At 35.2% G+C, this 18,432-nt stretch overlaps 1 protein-coding gene across 8 annotated transcripts in view; it reads left to right on the plus strand.

Moving 5' to 3' along the window:
- Window positions 1-18,432, plus strand: part of LOC110446470 (spectrin beta chain, non-erythrocytic 5-like) — a 131,482-nt gene that overhangs the window by 22,227 nt on the left and 90,823 nt on the right. For all 8 annotated transcript variants that reach the window (XM_021491638.1, XM_021491643.1, XM_021491644.1 and 5 more), the window contains exons 2-6: window positions 238-388; window positions 11,280-11,447; window positions 13,096-13,212; window positions 13,899-13,969; window positions 17,092-17,172. In XM_021491638.1, the coding sequence (XP_021347313.1) occupies window positions 281-388; window positions 11,280-11,447; window positions 13,096-13,212; window positions 13,899-13,969; window positions 17,092-17,172 (545 nt within the window). In that variant the 5' untranslated portion in view covers window positions 238-280. The remainder of the gene's footprint in view (window positions 1-237; window positions 389-11,279; window positions 11,448-13,095; window positions 13,213-13,898; window positions 13,970-17,091; window positions 17,173-18,432) is intronic.

The raw sequence follows: 18,432 nt of genomic DNA on the forward strand, positions 1-18,432 counted from the left end.
ATATACAGGTATAAGAACCTCCATCACTGATATACAGATATAAGAACCTCCATCACTGATATACAGATATAAGAACCTCCATCACTGATATACAGGTATAAGAATCTCCATCAATGATATACAGGTATAAGAACCTCCATCACTGATATACAGGTATAAGAACCTCCATCACTGATATATACAGGTATATACATATATGAGCCTCCATCACTGATATAGTTTATTTTTCTCCTGCAGATGGAATAGCAGTCCTCGTTGACCAGACACTAAGACATCAGCGATGGACATTCAGAACTTTGAGAAAGGGCGTATAAAAGCCCTTCAGGATGAAAGAGTCTATATACAGAAAAAGACCTTCACAAAGTGGGCCAATGCCTTTCTCGAAAAGGTGAGTTGACTGGTATTTTGTTATAGCTGCAGTCTTTGATTTTAGCTGTTACATGGGCCGCTATATACACTGATTGTCAGGAATACTGTAACAGGCAATTAATAGAGAGACAACAGAAATAAAACCATAGACACACTAGTAATTTGTTTTTCAAAAAACTACTCACCGTCTGGCTTATAGGTTCAGCAGTGCTGTCTTTGTTTAGTTTATGCAAAGGTTGTTCTTCATGCTCTTCAGTATTCTTCTTCTTCTTTCACTCCCTGACCAACAATAACATGTGCACTACAGTTAAAATTTGTTTATACAAACTCAATCACCCATATTTCCCCTTGCATGATTTAAATAATTTTTGTAATTTTTAGTAATTTAAACTCAGATAAATCAAATAATCTTTTCATTGCAATAGTTTTTCATGGTCCCAGCAACTTTGACACGATAATCATCCATTGTGTGCACGTGTCGGTAGTAATAATTATACACCTGCAACACATTTAGGGGGTGTATAATAGAATGTCTAGTGTTAGGTAAAAGATTGTCCAACACACTGTTTACCCTCTTAACTGATTTGTTTTATGAAACTTGGTACACAAGATTGATACCTTAAGAATAGGTGCATATGCGATTAATTTTAATATTGCAGATTCTGTTTTTGGGGGAATTGTACCACTGCTTTGATTTCAATTGGTAAATTTTGTCAGAAGAAGTGCAACTTTTTGTAATACCTGTATACGTGACTGATATTTTTGAAACTTGTTGTGATTGCAATTTATTTTGTATCTTAAGTTTTTAGGTCACCTGAGACAAAGTCTCAAGTGACCTATTGCCATCGCCTTTTGTCCGCCGTTGTCCGTCGTCCGTCCGTAAACAATTTACATTTTCGACTTCTCCAAAATCCCTGAACCAATTTCAGTGAAATTTTGCAGAAACTTTCCATGGCCAAAGGTCAACAAAACTGGGTGCCGGTTTGGTCCCCGGCTCCCAGGGGCCTGAGGGGCGGGGCCAAAAAGGGTAAAATTGACTAAAATTTTTACTCTTCATATATGGAAGGGTCTTAAGGTGCTTTACCAAAATTGTGAATTTCAATTTCAAAATTAATTATGGTTTATAATGGCAAATGATACTTTGAATATTACATGTTAATAACTTGATTGGAATTATAACCCTGAGTTGACAGTTTGATACTTTGAAAATTTTGAGCCAGCCCTACCCCCAAGGGCTGTAGGGTGGGGCCCAAAGGAGTCAGTGTGCTAAAATTTCTTTATTTTCCTTGTTTAGAATCAGAGGTGCTAGTTTCAAATACTTTTTATTCTTAAATCTGTATGCTAGATATTGAATAAGGTGGTTTGATTGTTTTTTGTCAATGAATAATATTTCTATTCGTGTTAAAAACAAAGTCAACTCTCTGTATAAATATATCAGGTGACCGTTAAGGCCCATGGGCCTCTTGTTAATAAAGTTATGCTCCATTTTCGATCTCTTGTTTACGAGTAAGATTGGGTATGACATGACTTTGGCTTACACTTCTTTTTATGATGACAATTGTAGATGGTACTCTCTTTCTTCAAAAATCTGAATTTTCATTATAAGGACAAAATATGTGACTTCAATGTTAATCCTGGAGGGAGCCAATTGGGCCCAGATCCCTCAAAACTGAAATTGGCCCTTCCTGTTTTTCCATTTAATCTTTTTAATTCGTTGTATAATGGCACCATTGACTAAAAACTGCTGAAATTGTTTCAAAGCTCTTATATTAGCTCCCAGGATTTCTCCTGCAGATTCGACACTACATGTACACCTGGTTACAGTGATACATAGCATGTATCATTTAATTTCCTGTCTTATTTACTCGGAAAGTTCGCTTTAAATCATTTACAAAGGTAGGAAGTGTTAGGCGACATGGAGCGGGATGTTCAGAAAGCTTAACACCTAACCCAGACATCACCTTAGCTTGTTGAATGTTGGTGTATTAACGGCAATCGAGAGACCTCTGAATTTTGTCTTCCCTACATGGATAACACAGAATACCTTTAGATACCTGTAGATGTTTTAGGTATGTCAGGTAGAAGTTTGTCACAGAATGTCAGTGTTTAGCTCCATGTTTTACAAATTAACATATCTGGTGGTATCTAAAATCTAATAGTTGAATATATTATATGGAAGTTGATAAGGTTAGTGCAAGGACCACACTCTGTAAGGAAGTAGACTTGCATAATTTTAATGCCACGTTCTGAGTAACTGTTTAGTTTCAATCTCTACACACAAATGTGAGGATATAGGATGCCCTTGCACTGGGTTATGTCTGGCTGAATAAACATGTGTCATAAATCATTCTAATGCACTTATAATTTATAATGACCTTCAGGCAGCAGTGTGTAAGCTTCTGTTTGCCACCACATATACATATATGTGACAATTTTATATCTTCTAGTGTTAATTCAAACAAAGGTGTTCAGTCAAAGCTGAGATATATATTTTTGTATGGTATAAAAAAAAACAATTTTAGACTTTTTGAAGTCACACAGTGGTTGTCTTCCAAAGAACATGTCACTTAATGTATGGAAACCACACAGTGACAGACCAAGCTAGCATTAGTGTAATTTGTATGGAACCCACACAGTGACAAACCACGCTAGCACTAGTATAATTTGTATGTAAACCACACAGTGACATGAGGCAGATTCGTGTATACAGCTGCAATACCGTCCGAGAGCAGGTATACCAAGCTAGCATTAGTGTAGTTTGTATGGAAACCACACAGTGACAGACCAAGCTAGCACTAGTATAATTTGTATGGAAACCACACAGTGACAGATCAATCTAGCACTAGTATAATTTGTATGGAAACCACACAGTGACAGACCAAGCTCATTTGGTTTCATTACATACACTTTATGCATGTTGATATCAAAGCATCTTATAGTTATTTTCCCTAAGTTATCTTTCTGTTTTTTTTTCTGATGACAATTACAACTGCTGAGTCACGAACAGGTCGTTCTACTGAAATTCCTATGAAATACAAATTATATTAGTCTACTTCCGCTAACTCTCGCTATTCATTGAAAACCAGTCAAGCAGTTGGTGATAATGTATGATTAAATTTAAATTCAATCCAGGCAGCTTCGTTGTGGAGCTATGCATAGACTGGAAAAGAAGGATATTATGTTTTAACTATCGAGCATGTTTTTGGCATGTCATGCAATAATTTTGCAACAGAATTGAAAAGAAACCATAATTTACCCTACAATTCTGAATGCACTTTTAAACTATTGGGAATAACCTCTACATATAGCTAGCAAGCGAAAGGATACAAGGAAATTATGAGTCTAGGACACATGAAATGAGAGACTTGCACATATTATGTAATCATGTAGAGATCTGTCGCTAACATCTGTCAGTGTCTGTTGATAGCACTGTCTGGCTATAACAATCTGGTATTGCCCCTATGTAGAAATCAGACAGAAGTGAGATTCACACAGGAAGTTATTATCTATGTTTTATAGTCATTATTAAGTGTTATGTCTCTTTCTGACTCTGGTGGATTTAGATAGTAAATGTTTGTGTGTCCTGTTATATCCGAAAAATGACAGTAATGATAAATGATGGCAGAAGTGTAAGACTTACACCTTTTACAGTATAGGTAGTTGGTGGTGAGTTCTAGAGCTGATAAAGTTTTCAAGGTCATTGGTGGAAGTCAAGGTCATTTGTTCATTTATTGTGAACCTGGATTTTTACCATATTTTTCACATCGGCAGTTTATATACACTACATACATATTGGTAGAATTAAGTCTGATCTATGACCTTTACAATCTCTTCAGTCACACGGTGTACATTTTATTTTTTGTAATAACCACCTAGCTGTATGATGAACCTGTACAGACTATAAAGTCTGCTTATCTCTTAATTGAGTAGTGTTCTTTGATAAACTCTAAATTTTCCCACAAAATTACACATTTTAAGACCTTTTGTTATTGATTTCAGCTTTCAAATGTCATCATTTCATCATGCATCTATTATTTTTGCCTGCTTAGAAACTGCCAGATTTTTATGAAACTTGGCGATAAATTTTATCAGTCGGTGGTGGGGATCAGAATTATACTCAGGAGGATCAGGTTTAACCTCAGGGAGATGAGATTGGCGGGCCATACTAAGGGGTTACACAGTGCAAAATCTTCAAAAACATCTTCTCTGAAACTATTTGGTGGATTTTCACCAATATTCCAGAAAATGATTTGAAATGGGGCTCCTAGAGGATGTGTCAGTAGGTGTCCCTACGCACAAAAAGCTCAAATGACATCGCCTCTAAAAGTTGCCTGGTGGATTTAGATCTACCAAATGTTAATGAAATAATCCTTTAATGATCAGAATAAAAATTTATGCTCGGGTTAAACCTCCATGGGACCCTAAGGGGTCATTGTGCAAGTTATAAAAGACATCCCTGAGAAAAAATACTGTTGGATTTTCATCAACCTTCTATAAAATGATCCTAAAAAGATCAGAATCAGAATCTATACAAACCAAAGGGTTGAACTCCCAGAAAGTCTGAAGAGTGGGGCCGCGCCATAAACGCCCATAATGTGAGCAGAGTGAAAAGCTTTCAAAATACATCTCTTCTGAAACTTACTGGTGTATTTTCACTTGTGTTCCATTAAAATGAAGGATCTCCAAATATAAAGAAGTGAAGTATTTATAGCAGCTTCATTGCTGAATTTGTCCCACCGAAAGGTAACAAGGTGTAGATTCCTAAAAACATGGGATATGCCAGTCCAAATTACAGTCATTTATATATTTTGTTAAAGATGATAGTGCCCAATAGTGTAGATCAGTGGAGGGTTGTTGATGTGCCACACTGAAGCTTACTTAGTTCTCATCACTTATTTAGTCAGCAGGTCAATCTCGTAAGCACCTCTGAGAATGAGATTTATTACCCTGCGGAATTCATAGTTGTAGAGACTCTTTGTATGCTTGATCCCCGTGCATATCAACTTATCTTTACTACATAACTTTGTATCCAGGGAAGATATTGATTTGACGACTTGTCTTCCTGCCCCAGGTATAGACCACCAGAACTCACAGCCAGGCAACAAACAGCCAATTTATTGGTCGGACTGGTGCCAGAAATCTTGACCATCGCTTTTAATTCCTTATTTGGTCATGTTTTGTTCCACAATTACACCTGAGTTGAATCACTCTTACCTGTAAATATACATGTATGTACTGTACAGACATTATACTGTATACCTGTACTGGACAAGGTTGTATGAGGCAGATTCGTGTATACAGCTGCAATACCGTAACTTTAGTTGTGTGCACTGTACAGACATTATACTGTATACCTGTACTGGACAAGGTTGTATGAGGCAGATTCGTGTATACAGCTGTAATACCGTAACTTTAGTTGTGTGCACTGTTATTTAGCTGTTAATTGTAGTTATTGTGACATTGTCTTTGTTGAGATATATAGGTAGTGTAGCTAGATCATTAATAGAACAGTAGTATAATCATCTGGCCTCATAAGTAATGCTGGTTTGGTGGTGCAGTGGATAACACACTAGCCATTCACCAAGACCGCCTGGGTTTGATTCCCTGATCGGACTTTAAAAGGGTATCGGTCACCTTCCTGACCATGTGGGTTTTTGCCAGGTACTCCGGTTGCATTTGCCTCCCACAAAAGAAAACCTGTGCGCTACATAAGCCATCAGTGCCAAGCAGATTTATTACTATAAGTTGATCAACTTGTTTCATAATTGCTGTAAAATAAATAAAGTTTATTTCTAAATATAAGCATGCTAGCCTGAGTGTCACATATAGAATAGATCTTCACATTTAATGAAGTTGATACATGCATTCATAACATCATTTAAGTCAGAAAATTGAATTTCGTCATTAATTCATAAATTGACACATGTTTTATGGTATGCTACGGTAAGCTCCGTCTACATTGTGCTGTACTCATCAGACTTTACTGTACGCAATGAGGTATCTGAGGTATGCCTGGCACGACATCTATTGATTTCCTATCACAGATTTGTCATGCTAAGCAGAGTTTGTGACTCATATATACTATCTAGATACACAGTAATGCAATCTGCTGAAATATTCATCATTACCTATTAACATATATTACTGTTTATTATCTGTATGCATGATGAAGCAGTTCGTATTTTGTCATTTTAAATTGTAATTGATCTTTATTCAAATTAATCATTGTGTGTAGTGTATGTGTTGGATCTTCTCTTCACTGCTGTATAGAGGATAATTTAGATCTTCTTAATGTTCAGCTTATCTGAATTTTGTCGCCACAATGAAGTTGCTTACTAATTTTATCTGGCTATTTTAAAGGAGTTACGTCCAAGTTTTACAAAAAGTTAGCAAAATTTTGTCCAGACAACTTCTCCTACAATTTAAATCCAGATTTTGTAAATGCCACTGGTGACATCACTCTGAATTTGAACACCTACTCTTTATTTTTCTATCCAGCTTTTTTGTTTTGGAGTAATGCCCATTTTGTAAAAATCCTTAGCCAAGTCTTCTGTATTCTGATTTACATATAAATGTCCTGATTAGGTCTCTAATCAGACTTTTACGAAAGTTGTTACACATTAATATCATGCTTTGATATAACTGTATATTGCAGCTGACTTTATCTTAGCCAATTTTACTGGGCGTATTGTATTAGCCGAGATTTTCACTTAGATTTCTGTAGTTAAATATAATCTTCACAACACTGCTCGAACACAGAATTATTTAAATGTGCATGTGTTGATTAGAAGACTTTATGAAACTATTTTACAGTTGTTAATTAAGTTTAGATCTTCAGTATACTACTGTGCAGATATTCATTTCTACTGTATTAAAGTTGATAAATGATTTAACTCCACATTACCTGATGCCCCTACAATGAAAATGGTGAAGGTTGGCATGTAGCATTATAACCATATCCTTACTTCTGTATGTCAGACATTTTGCAATAAGCCATTGTTGTCCACTCTCTGGTAATCGTTAGACTGTTTTCGTTCACATGCATGTAAAATAAGATTTAATTGATTTTTGTATACATCTGTACGAAGCTACGGAGAATTTAGCAAGTATGGTTATTTAAGTAGCCTATTAAACTATCCTGGGTAATGGTTGTGTCCCCTCCCTGACCATTGTGTGTGAGTCTAGGTAACAATACAATGTATACCTGGTACCGTACCACACCTTTATACAGGTGAAGACAGAATTTAAGTCTAAACCCACAATCAGATAAAATCTATGCTAGCTGGCTCGGTTGTACTAGATTACACATTTTCAGTGATAGGTCCCAGTTTATGGTCTGATAATTCTGTGGATTGCTCCAGCACTGGTGTCATTCTGTTACTGAATACAGCTGTAAACCCAGGTGAACTTGCTTGGGGTGTCACTTCTGAAAAAAAGCCTGTGAAAATATTTTTGTTTGATATCTCAATCTCTTCAATTCAAAGTGTTACTTTTGCACAGTCTGAAAAAAAGATGTTGGTTTTGCTTAGCGAACACGTGCCCCTTGTCTTAATGCCAAAGATAAATAGAGCCCTGTCAGCACCCCTGTGTAATCTGTCTTGATCACAGATAGACGGACAGGACAAGAAATACCTGTAACTCGTAATACATTAGGTGTTCCTCGAGCTAATTAACAGCGGTATACAGCTAGCCAGGTAAACAGAACACCTGTATGATATGTAAAACAATACACCTTACAGGTAAAACTGCACACACTTCCCTTGATCACTAATGTAGCATTCATATACATGTGTGACCACTGTAGTCTTACAAAATAGTGATTTTTTAGTTTAAATTGTTCATTAATGAAATTGGCATATATATATGTTTATAATAAATGTATAAGGGTGATATTTCTGTATTTCAAAGCAAGTATATAGTTATCAGGTGTCAATCGAACTATCATGGAGTATTTACCTGATTGATGCCAGCTTGATAACATATATGATAGTGTTACCGTTGAAGCTCCTTAAATGAGTTTATATGTTATATGATATAAACAAAGAAGTATGTATATATATATATAAGCAAAGATGTTATAGCAACAGTGCAGTCAAAGGAACATGAAACGTTTTGCACTTCAAACGTCTGTGATAAACTCTCATCAACGTGATATTCCGTCTTTGTGTATTGCAGAGTTATCTTCTCTTGAGAGCAGGTATTGATTGTTACGTCATTGGTTCGTGTGAAAAAATTACGTCGTTTTCTCAAAAATTGATGACGTTACTCTCACAAACAAATGACATAACAATCAATACCTGCTCTCAAGAGATGATAACTCTGCAATACGCAAAGACGGAATAGTCTGTATACAGGGAACTTTTGCCCTTCACCGATTAAATCCATATTCACCTAGTGTTAATTTCGCCCTCCACCGATTAAATCCATATTCACCTAGTGTTAATTTCGCCCTTCACCGATTAAATCCATATTCACCTAGTGTTAATTTCGCCCTTCACCGATTAAATCCATATTCACCTAGTGTTAATTTCGCCCTTCACCGATTAAATCCATATTCACCTAGTGTTAATTTCGCCCTTCACCGATTAAATCCATATTCACCTAGTGTTAATTTCGCCCTTCACCGATTAAATCCATATTCACCTAGTGTTAATTTCGCCCTTCACCGATTAAATCCATATTCACCTAGTGTTAATTTCGCCCTTCACCGATTAAATCCATATTCACCTAGTGTTAATTTCGCCCTCACATTTACATGCTATGTATACTATGTTGTTTACTAATGTTTGTGGTAATGATAAAAAATCACCTCCATTCTACAGGGAAATAAATGCAAAAAACAAATTGCAACGAAAATTGCCCTGTATATGGTCTTATTTGTGTAATCATGATTATCCTAATAGTGTGACGTACCAGTTGTTGAGATCAGCTATTGTGATGTACCATTATTGAGATCAGCTATTGTGATGTACCAGTTGTTGAGATCAGCTATTGTGATATACCAGTTGTTGAGATCAGCTTTAATTGTGATGTACCAGTTGTTGAGATCAGCTATTGTGAAGTACCAGTTGTTGAGATCAGCTATTGTGATGTACCAGTTGTTGAGATCAGCTATTGTGATGTACCAGTTGTTGAGATCAGCTATTGTGATGTACCAGTTAACTTAAATTGCATTGTAAACTATTTAAGTTGACATGTTTGGTGAATCTATCGATGAAGAAAAAAAGCAGCAGGGTTTGAGGAATTGATTGATAAATTGAATATGAATATACTTATATAATATCAAACTGGAATTACAATGCTATCAACATCAACTGTCGCGATAACTATTCTGCACCCAGTTCACATTTTTCTCTGTAGTACATTAGGTGCACTCAGTGACCTTTAGTTTGGGAATTACACTTTTTTATTGAGACTGTAAATCAAAGTGTATACAAAAACGAATCATTTGAGTTCAAAAGATAAAGTATCTTGTTGGCTGCGGTCCTGGAATGTGATACGTGCCGTCATTAAACTGTCATTATTATCATCGGGAAAATATCTACTGTCAAAACACTGTCGGCAACTGACATCACTCGTAGAAATCAACAATTATTAAACAACCTAGCTGTGAAGTTTTTACCATTGGTATATATATTAGCTACCTTTTTCTGCTCTATCTAATTATTAATTGCCTTTCATATATTGTTTAATGCTTACATTGTCTTGAACATCTTTATAAGTTCTAGCTGCAGGTATGAAGTGAGAGAAAAAGAATGGGAGATAGGGGAATTCTACCCTGGGATGTGGAATTTATATATCCCCATATATACATATACTAGGGGTGTAATGATTCACCGATGCATCAATGTATTGGATAGCAAGGGCCGCGAGATGATGCACTGATGCGGCAAGGCAGTATCGGGATACCTACAATACTTTAAATTGTGTACTCTCCCTTGTTAGAACTCTTCAATGAAAAAATAGTTTTAGCACTCAACAAACGAAAATGGCAGAGGGAGGATGATGAGAAATACGTCAAGGCGTCTGCACATTTCAAGTTGCCTTTTTCGCAATGGTGTACTTTCAAAACTGCTAAATCCAAAAATAATGTATTTGAGACGGACACATTGTGCTTTTATTGCATTAAATGTCAGAGAAAACTGAAATATACATGAAATACCATGAACGTGCACACGCATATGGAATGAATCGTCAATACTTCTCCTACAGTGGCAGTTAGAAGAACAACTAAAGTTACATGTCTATAACATTAAAAAGGATATGTCAAAACAATTAAGCCAGTCTTACATCTATGTTGGGGAATAAAGATGAAATGTGACAGTTTCCATTCAAAACAATTTATGACCGCTATCGGTAAATATAATTGGCAATGATCTTCGTCCATTTTCAGTTGTTGAAAATTATTATTTCAAGCCAGAAGTGAAGTTATATGAGAATTGAATGATGTCTACATAGTATATTTTGGTATTTAATGTTATCTTATATTTTACCTGCTATATTCGCCTGATAAAAGTTTTCAAATAACTGCGAAATACATATTGAATATATCTTCCAGATATCGTGATGTCTGACACATAGACTTGATATCTGTCCCTAATTAGCACATGTACTGTGTTTGACCAGAACAGCTAGCACATACACCTGCAAACAGCTAGCACATACACCTGCGAACAGCTAGCACATACACCTGCGAACAGCTAGCACATACACCTGCGAACAGCTAGCACATACACCTGCGTTATACGATTTTGTTTGATGTACAATGTCTTGCCTCTGAGTGAGGTACTTCAACAAATGAAATAAAGGTATTATTGTTGATAAAGTTACTTTAATGTCTGGTTGCATTGTGTTTATAAATTACTTCCTTATTAACAACTTGTTTAATGTATGTATTTCTTTGGTTACAGGCAAGACTGGAAATCAAGGATCTCTTTACAGATCTTGCTGACGGCAAGATTCTAATGAAACTTTTGGAGATCATTTCGGGAGAAACAGTTGGAAAACCCAACAAGGGATTAATGCGAGTACAGAAAGTGGAAAATTGTAGTAGATGTCTGAAATTCTTAGCTACCAAGGTAAGACACAGTTATAATATCCTGTATTGTTTAATCCAAGATTTTTTCGAGGGGAAAGAGGCCATTACCCCCCCCCCCCTATTGGTCAGTGAAGCCATCATTCCAGGCTTTGTTGTGCTGTCAGGATGCCTTTTAGTAAAGAACACATCAAAACTGCTGATCTTGTTTGTTCACTGGACCAGGAAAACACTTCATAGGGTATAAATAGGTCCCCAAGACATGGGTAATGTGTCTCATGGGGCCCGACACAATATACCATTTAAAAAGTATATTATATGTTAATAACTTCTATTTGAAGGCAGACTCACATTGTCCTAGTATTTGTACCTTTTTTTATGGCTGAAGGGAAACTTAAATTCACTCTAAAAATTGTTGTTGATACTATAGATGTGTGATGTGCATTGTTGAATTACGGGTAGGGAATATTCCATGACACATCCATCCTAGCGAAGAGATGTTCACTCATCCACACAAAAATAACTAGAACTATGTTCAGACAAGGAATTCTGTTTGTAAAGCTGTGGGGCGATTTATTAGAAAAGCATTGTTGCGGAAGAAATACAGTGTTTAGAATTGTGTTCGTTCTGGAATGTAGTATTTCTGTTTCTTTGAGCTCAAATCTGTCTGATACATTGTAGTATTACCTCCATCAGTGTTATATCTAGGATGGAGGGTGCCCTAGCTATGTAGTGTTAATTATTACAAATCTACCAGTACAGAATTTACACCCCCCCCCCCTTAATGCTTAAAAATGTTGCAAAATTTGAATCTTTTCCTCTTAATTTTGTAAGATAGAGATTTCAAATTTAAGAGACAGTCACATGGAAGCGTAAGAAATCTCAATCTTTCATGGGCGTAGTCATAATCAATATGACACAAAAGAATTTAATGGAATAACAGTTCATATTTAAATAATGTCAAGTTTTCAGAATGACTGTTGGAATTTAAACCAGCATTTTTTGTGTCCCAAATCATTAAAAGATAACATTATAAAACTTGAAAGATGAATGTAGGATTACATCAGATTATGTAAATTCTAGTTTTTTACGTGGTACATTTCAATTAATGTCTGAATTTCTGTTTTTCTAACATTTTGAACTTCTGTTTTTCCAACATTCTGAATTTCTGTTTTTTCAACATTCTGAATTTCTGTTTTTTCAACATTCTGAAGTTCTGTTTTTCCAACATTCTGAAGTTCTGTTTTTCCAACATTCTGAAGTTCTGTTTTTTCAACATTCTGAATTTCTGTTTTTCTAACATTCTGAAGTGATCAGTGGTACTTTGGTTCAAGGAAAAACATACTTTCCAACCTTATACAATTTCCAGAGGGAAGATTCTGCATGCTGAATACTGAAAGCATAAATAAAATTTGTGTATATCATAGGGACTCAATAATACATTAAAATAACACATACTTAAGGAATAGTTAAATTTAGGGGTCCGAAATTGGGAGTCTCCCTCCAGAACAGGGAGTTTTGGCAAGTATGATAAAAGATATTTCTTTTAAAGCATGTCAAGTTATTTCCTGAGTTAGTAGGAGTATGTTTATACGGGGAAGACAGAATATTTTAAACTAACATCATCATTTTATGACAGAATTCAGTGCACATGATTATGCTGATCAATATGTATGTCTCATTTGTTGCAGGTCTACTTTGAGAATATCGGAGCAGAAGATATTGTAGATGGAAACCCTCGGCTTATACTCGGTCTCATCTGGACCATAATCCTTCGCTTCCAAATCCAAGAGATTGAAATTGAAGTGGTAAGATTTTTACTGAAAATATTGTCATTCATAGTTTGGAGTGAGTTAGGCTGGCAGTCAGTGCGTTGGACTTTTGTAATGTCCTTATAAATGTATTTGCAGGGGTTGTTGAGTATACAATTATAGTATCTATATATTTAGGGGAGGGGTGGGGGAGGTTAGTTTCCACTTTATTTATTGAAATTCCACTAATGTAGTCGTCATTATCTGAAGTAGTGCTCCAGTACATATAATTTCATGCAGCAATAATTATGAGAGTTATGGCCCTTTTACAAATTTAATTTGTCGAGATAATTTCCCCTAGAGATTTTTTTTTTTTAATTTTATGAAAGTCCAAAATATAATCACGACACTTGAAGGTTTGTACCTGTGCTTATTTCTTTTGATCAGACTATTTTTACGAGATGATCCTTTTACAAAACTTTCAACCAAATCCTGTCTGCAGAACTCCTACGGTATTTTTTTGGTCACAATTTTATGAGAAGTTCACACTCACAGTGAACTTTCTTGGTAGTTGTGCACCTATACTAATACATATTAATTTTGTCTGTTTATGGCAGTTATGTCCCTTTCTGATAAATGATTATCAATTTTATCAGATGAAACTTCAGACATAATTGGTACCTTAGGTAGTTGTTAAATCAAAATTTTCATGTCAAATATCGTTGTGTTATTTTCATTTTCAGGATGAAGAATCAACTGAGAAAAGATCAGCTAAAGATGCCTTATTGTTATGGTGTCAAAGAAAAACTCAGGGGTAAGCTCAGATTACTATAATTAAGCTCAGATTAGGTACACAAATCTTAGAATAAGCTTAGATTACTCTACTTAAATCTCAGAGTAAGCTTAGATCACTATACTTAAATCTCAGAGTAAGCTCAGATCACTGTACTTAAATCTCAGAGTAAGCTCAGATCACTATACTTAAATCTCTGAGTAAGCTCAGATCACTATACTTAAATCTCAGAGTAAGCTCAGATCACTATACTTAAATCTTAGAGTAAGCTTAGATTACTCTACTTAGATCTCAGAGTAAGCTCAGATTATTCTACTTAAATCTCTGAGTAAGCTCAGATTATTCTACTTAAATCTCAGAGTAAGCTTAGATTACTCTACTTAGATCTCAGAGTAAGCTCAGATTATTCTACTTAAATCTCAGAGTAAGCTTAGATTACTATACTTAAATCTCAGAGTAAGCTCAGATCACTATACTTAAATCTCTGAGTAAGCTCAGATTATTCTACTTAAATCTCTGAGTAAGCTTAGATTACTCTACTTAGATCTCAGAGTAAGCTTAGATTACTATGCAAAACTCAGCATCAGTGTAAAACTGTTAACAAAACTCTGTGGTAAGCTGTGATTACTATATATACAAACTCAGGAGTAGGGTTAGATTACTATAAAAAAAAATGTCAGAATAAGTTTAGATTATATGCAAAAAGAGCATGTTTAGATAAATTATAAAACAAAACTCAGGAATATTTTTCAGATACAGCTCATCCTAAGCTTAATATAGGTAGATTGAGACTCGGAGTATTACATATTTGTGAGACTCTGAGTGTTACATATTTGTGAGACTCGGAGATTTACATATTTGTGAGACTCGGCGTGTTACATATTTGTGAGACTCGGAGATTTACATATTTGTGAGACTCGGAGTGTTACATATTTGTGAGACTCGGAGATTTACATATTTGGAACAATCTTTTGGAGGCTGCTAAAAAAATCATCTTATTTTAAAACGGGCTACCAATAGAAATTGGGACCTAAGTATATGGGACTTTTAGGTCCCAAATCAGAAAAAAACACTATAAATAGTATGTTACAACTTTGTATGTAGGGGAGAGACTTACTCTGTATAGTATAATGTAGGTAGGAGTCTCAAGTCTTTGTACGTATATATATAGGATTGAGGCATACCTCACAGCAGTAGGATATATAATCCACAAATTATTCATAAGCTGTGGTTTAGTTGGGTTTCCCATTCCTGTGCCAGGGTGATGGCGTTGTCACTGTGGGCTATGTACCTATTAAAGGTATTCTACAGGAGTTAGGTTGTGTTTACCATTAAATTATTCAGGTTATTGCGTAACTTGTCTGTTGTATTCTGCCAATTCAAGATTATGGCTGTGGATAAATACTTGGTGATCTCTTTGAACATACAAAACAAAGATATTGGCGTCCTGTAACAGACTGATTTGTATTTTGCTTATATTATTGACATGAACGAAAATTTTAAGATCGTAAGGATTGATATCAATATCAACAAGCTATATTTGATTTGTCCCTGAACCTCGATCTATAATTACGGTCTGGTAACGTCTCTCTACTTAATGTCCTTTGAGAAAAACTCTTAGGGACCCATTTATATTCAATGTTGTCAGCTTAACCACTCATCAATATATGACTGGAATCCCCAATATTTTCAGAATTACTACCAAAGAAATTAAACCTACATATCCTGGTAATATTTTAAAAGGCCCACTAGGCGCTACATAAAATGCCTGAAAACTTCTGTATTTTTACAATTGCTTTTGTGGAAAAAAATGTTTAAAAGTTCTACTTCATCAAGCTTATAAAACTCCATATAATTGAGTCTAGGTTTGTCAGCTCTTATCATCATCAAGTCAATTAAAATGGAGGTCAATAGTGACGCTATCAACCATGTAATGACATGGAAGGCAACAGATTGTTCAAGTATGGATTTCATAATACAAAAAGTACACAGACATTTACTGCAAAAACTGTTAGATTCTTATTTCATTGAATCTTCTTTAGGTTTCGTGAAACAGGTTTTCCGTGATATTATGTTGTAGCTTTCAGTATTGAATATTAGCATGAGTTTTATGTGAATATGGCTAGTGAGTCACGTCAAGCGACGTCTGTAAAGCTGTCTACTGACGGAGGTCATTGATGTAATGTTCGGTAGAATTGATTTACCTGGCTGGTACAGGGTATTTTGCAAGGTTAGAGATACTGCGGAGTATTTTTTATAAACCTTTCTCATGAATAAATCATACCTGGCAGTAACTGTTTAATCAGATGTTTAATTACCACATCTTACAGGTAGAAACTTGGCGATGATTCTGCTGGTTATGCAGTAAGATAATATACCTGGATTTAGACAAATATGGAGGCCTTACTTGTATGCTTTATTCACAATCGTTGGTATTTCTATGATAATTGGCACAGAGATGGGTCTAAAACACTACAAGTGTCTGAAATGCAAATGTCACTTGTTTAATGATTCTCTTAATGATATACACATTTTTAATCTCCTACAGGAAAGATCGTAAAAGCAGGTGACAATGACATTGCAATTAGTTGAAAACACCTTAGCACTGTCCCCTAAGCACTTGTCTATATATAAGTGTACTCAACGATCCTTTGACACCAATCAGATTAAAGGAAACTGTCAAAAAGATCCTTTACACTTTTTCCAAAGCACCTTCCTTACAAAAAAAATTAAACAATTGATGAGGAAGTAAATACCCTGTCCACAAATGCACATACCAACCTGATCGATAATGGTGTAAAAAAGTATGTTCTTTGTTGAACCAGGACATGTTTGATTTTGACTCTTGAATTAGACAAAAGATGCTACACTTTCAATACACTTTACAAATTAATTTTACGGTATACTAATTGCTTTTTGTTTACGTGCACAGTAGTTTTTTTTAAATGTGCACAGTAAAGTTTTATCAAAAAGTAAAAGTATCCGTTAAAAGATCAACTTTCTTTAATATTGTAAAATGAAATTTGCACCAAGTTCAAAGTGTACTATGTTAAGTATTTTATCTTTATACAAGAATGTTATAGTATTGAACTACTCCTGTAGTACAACATGGGTTATCTCCCTTGGTTTAATTTTTGTTACAGGTACCCTGGTATCAATATTACAAACTTCTCTAGTAGCTGGAGAAATGGCCTGGGATTCAACGCCCTTATTCATGCTCATAGGTAAGAATATTCTTAGCATTTAGGGTAAATGCAACAACTGATTTACCTGTTATTAGTGTAATGTGACTGGGTGGAATTCTTGTGAAGATATATTTCATCATCTGAACAGAGGGATCAAGTCACACTCAATATCTTTATACAGATACAGATACAGAAGCTTTATTTTACGTCGAATATTATAAACATACAACATAAGCTACGAAGAGCTTGTAAACTACAAAGCTGACAAAAAGCACAGAGCCATATGTAAAGCTGTACGTTATATTTTAAACAATACACTTCAGCCAGCACAGGACACATACAAAGCAGGAAAAAAATAGGTAGCCAAAAACGCTAACCAACACATAAAGTGCATCCGCACTCGGGCCCGTCCCACCTACGGATCAGTCTGCTGACCTCAGAGTAGTTCTCCACTTTACGCAATTCGTTCGGCAGGCTGTTCCATATGCGGGCGCCCTCATAGCGGAAGGACCTCTTTCCATACCTTTTGGTGTTGACCCTTGGAAGCTGTGCTGTATTTTCATTCCTAAATGAATAAGATAAACATTTTATATTTATTATTTCTTGTAGGTAGTCAGGAGATAACTTATTAACAATTTTAAAAACTTCACAAGCAATGAGTTTCATGCGATTAATATGTAAATAATATGAGTCTGTGCTCGATAAAATATCTTTGTAGTCTGAGATATAATCATTTAGTACAAAACGGAGTCCTCTCTCCTGGATTTTTTCCATCTTGTTTGTGCTAGATTTATTACAAAAGTGCCAAATAACAGGACAAAAATTAAAGTTTGACATTACAAAGGATTTGAGAATTAACATTTTTACATTTTTTGGTAAGGAGTTTCCAATTCGCTTGAGTACCGCCAACTGTTTTGAGGCTTTTCTACATAGCTCTGAGATGTGTTGGTTAAAATTTAATTTTGAATCTATATTTACTCCAAGTAGCTTTACATTTTCTTCACAGTCAATTTTTACTCCTTCAATTTCAAAATTTGTTAAATCATTTTGATTTTTTCCAAAATAAATTGCCTGAAACTTATCTGGGTTGGCTTGCATTCCGTTAGATTTAAACCAATCGATCAGGACTTTAGCCTCTCTTTCAAGGACCTTCTTTAACACATCAACATTCTTGTTTTCATAACTTAAAGTGTTATCATCAGCATAATTGTACAATACAGAGTCCTTAATCTTATAAAATATGTCATTAATAAATATATTAAAAACCAGTGGTCCCAGTATGGAGCCCTGGGGTACCCC

The sequence above is a fragment of the Mizuhopecten yessoensis genome, unplaced genomic scaffold (assembly GCF_002113885.1).
Source record: "Mizuhopecten yessoensis strain PY_sf001 unplaced genomic scaffold, ASM211388v2 scaffold2699, whole genome shotgun sequence".
Classification (NCBI taxonomy): domain Eukaryota; kingdom Metazoa; phylum Mollusca; class Bivalvia; order Pectinida; family Pectinidae; genus Mizuhopecten; species Mizuhopecten yessoensis.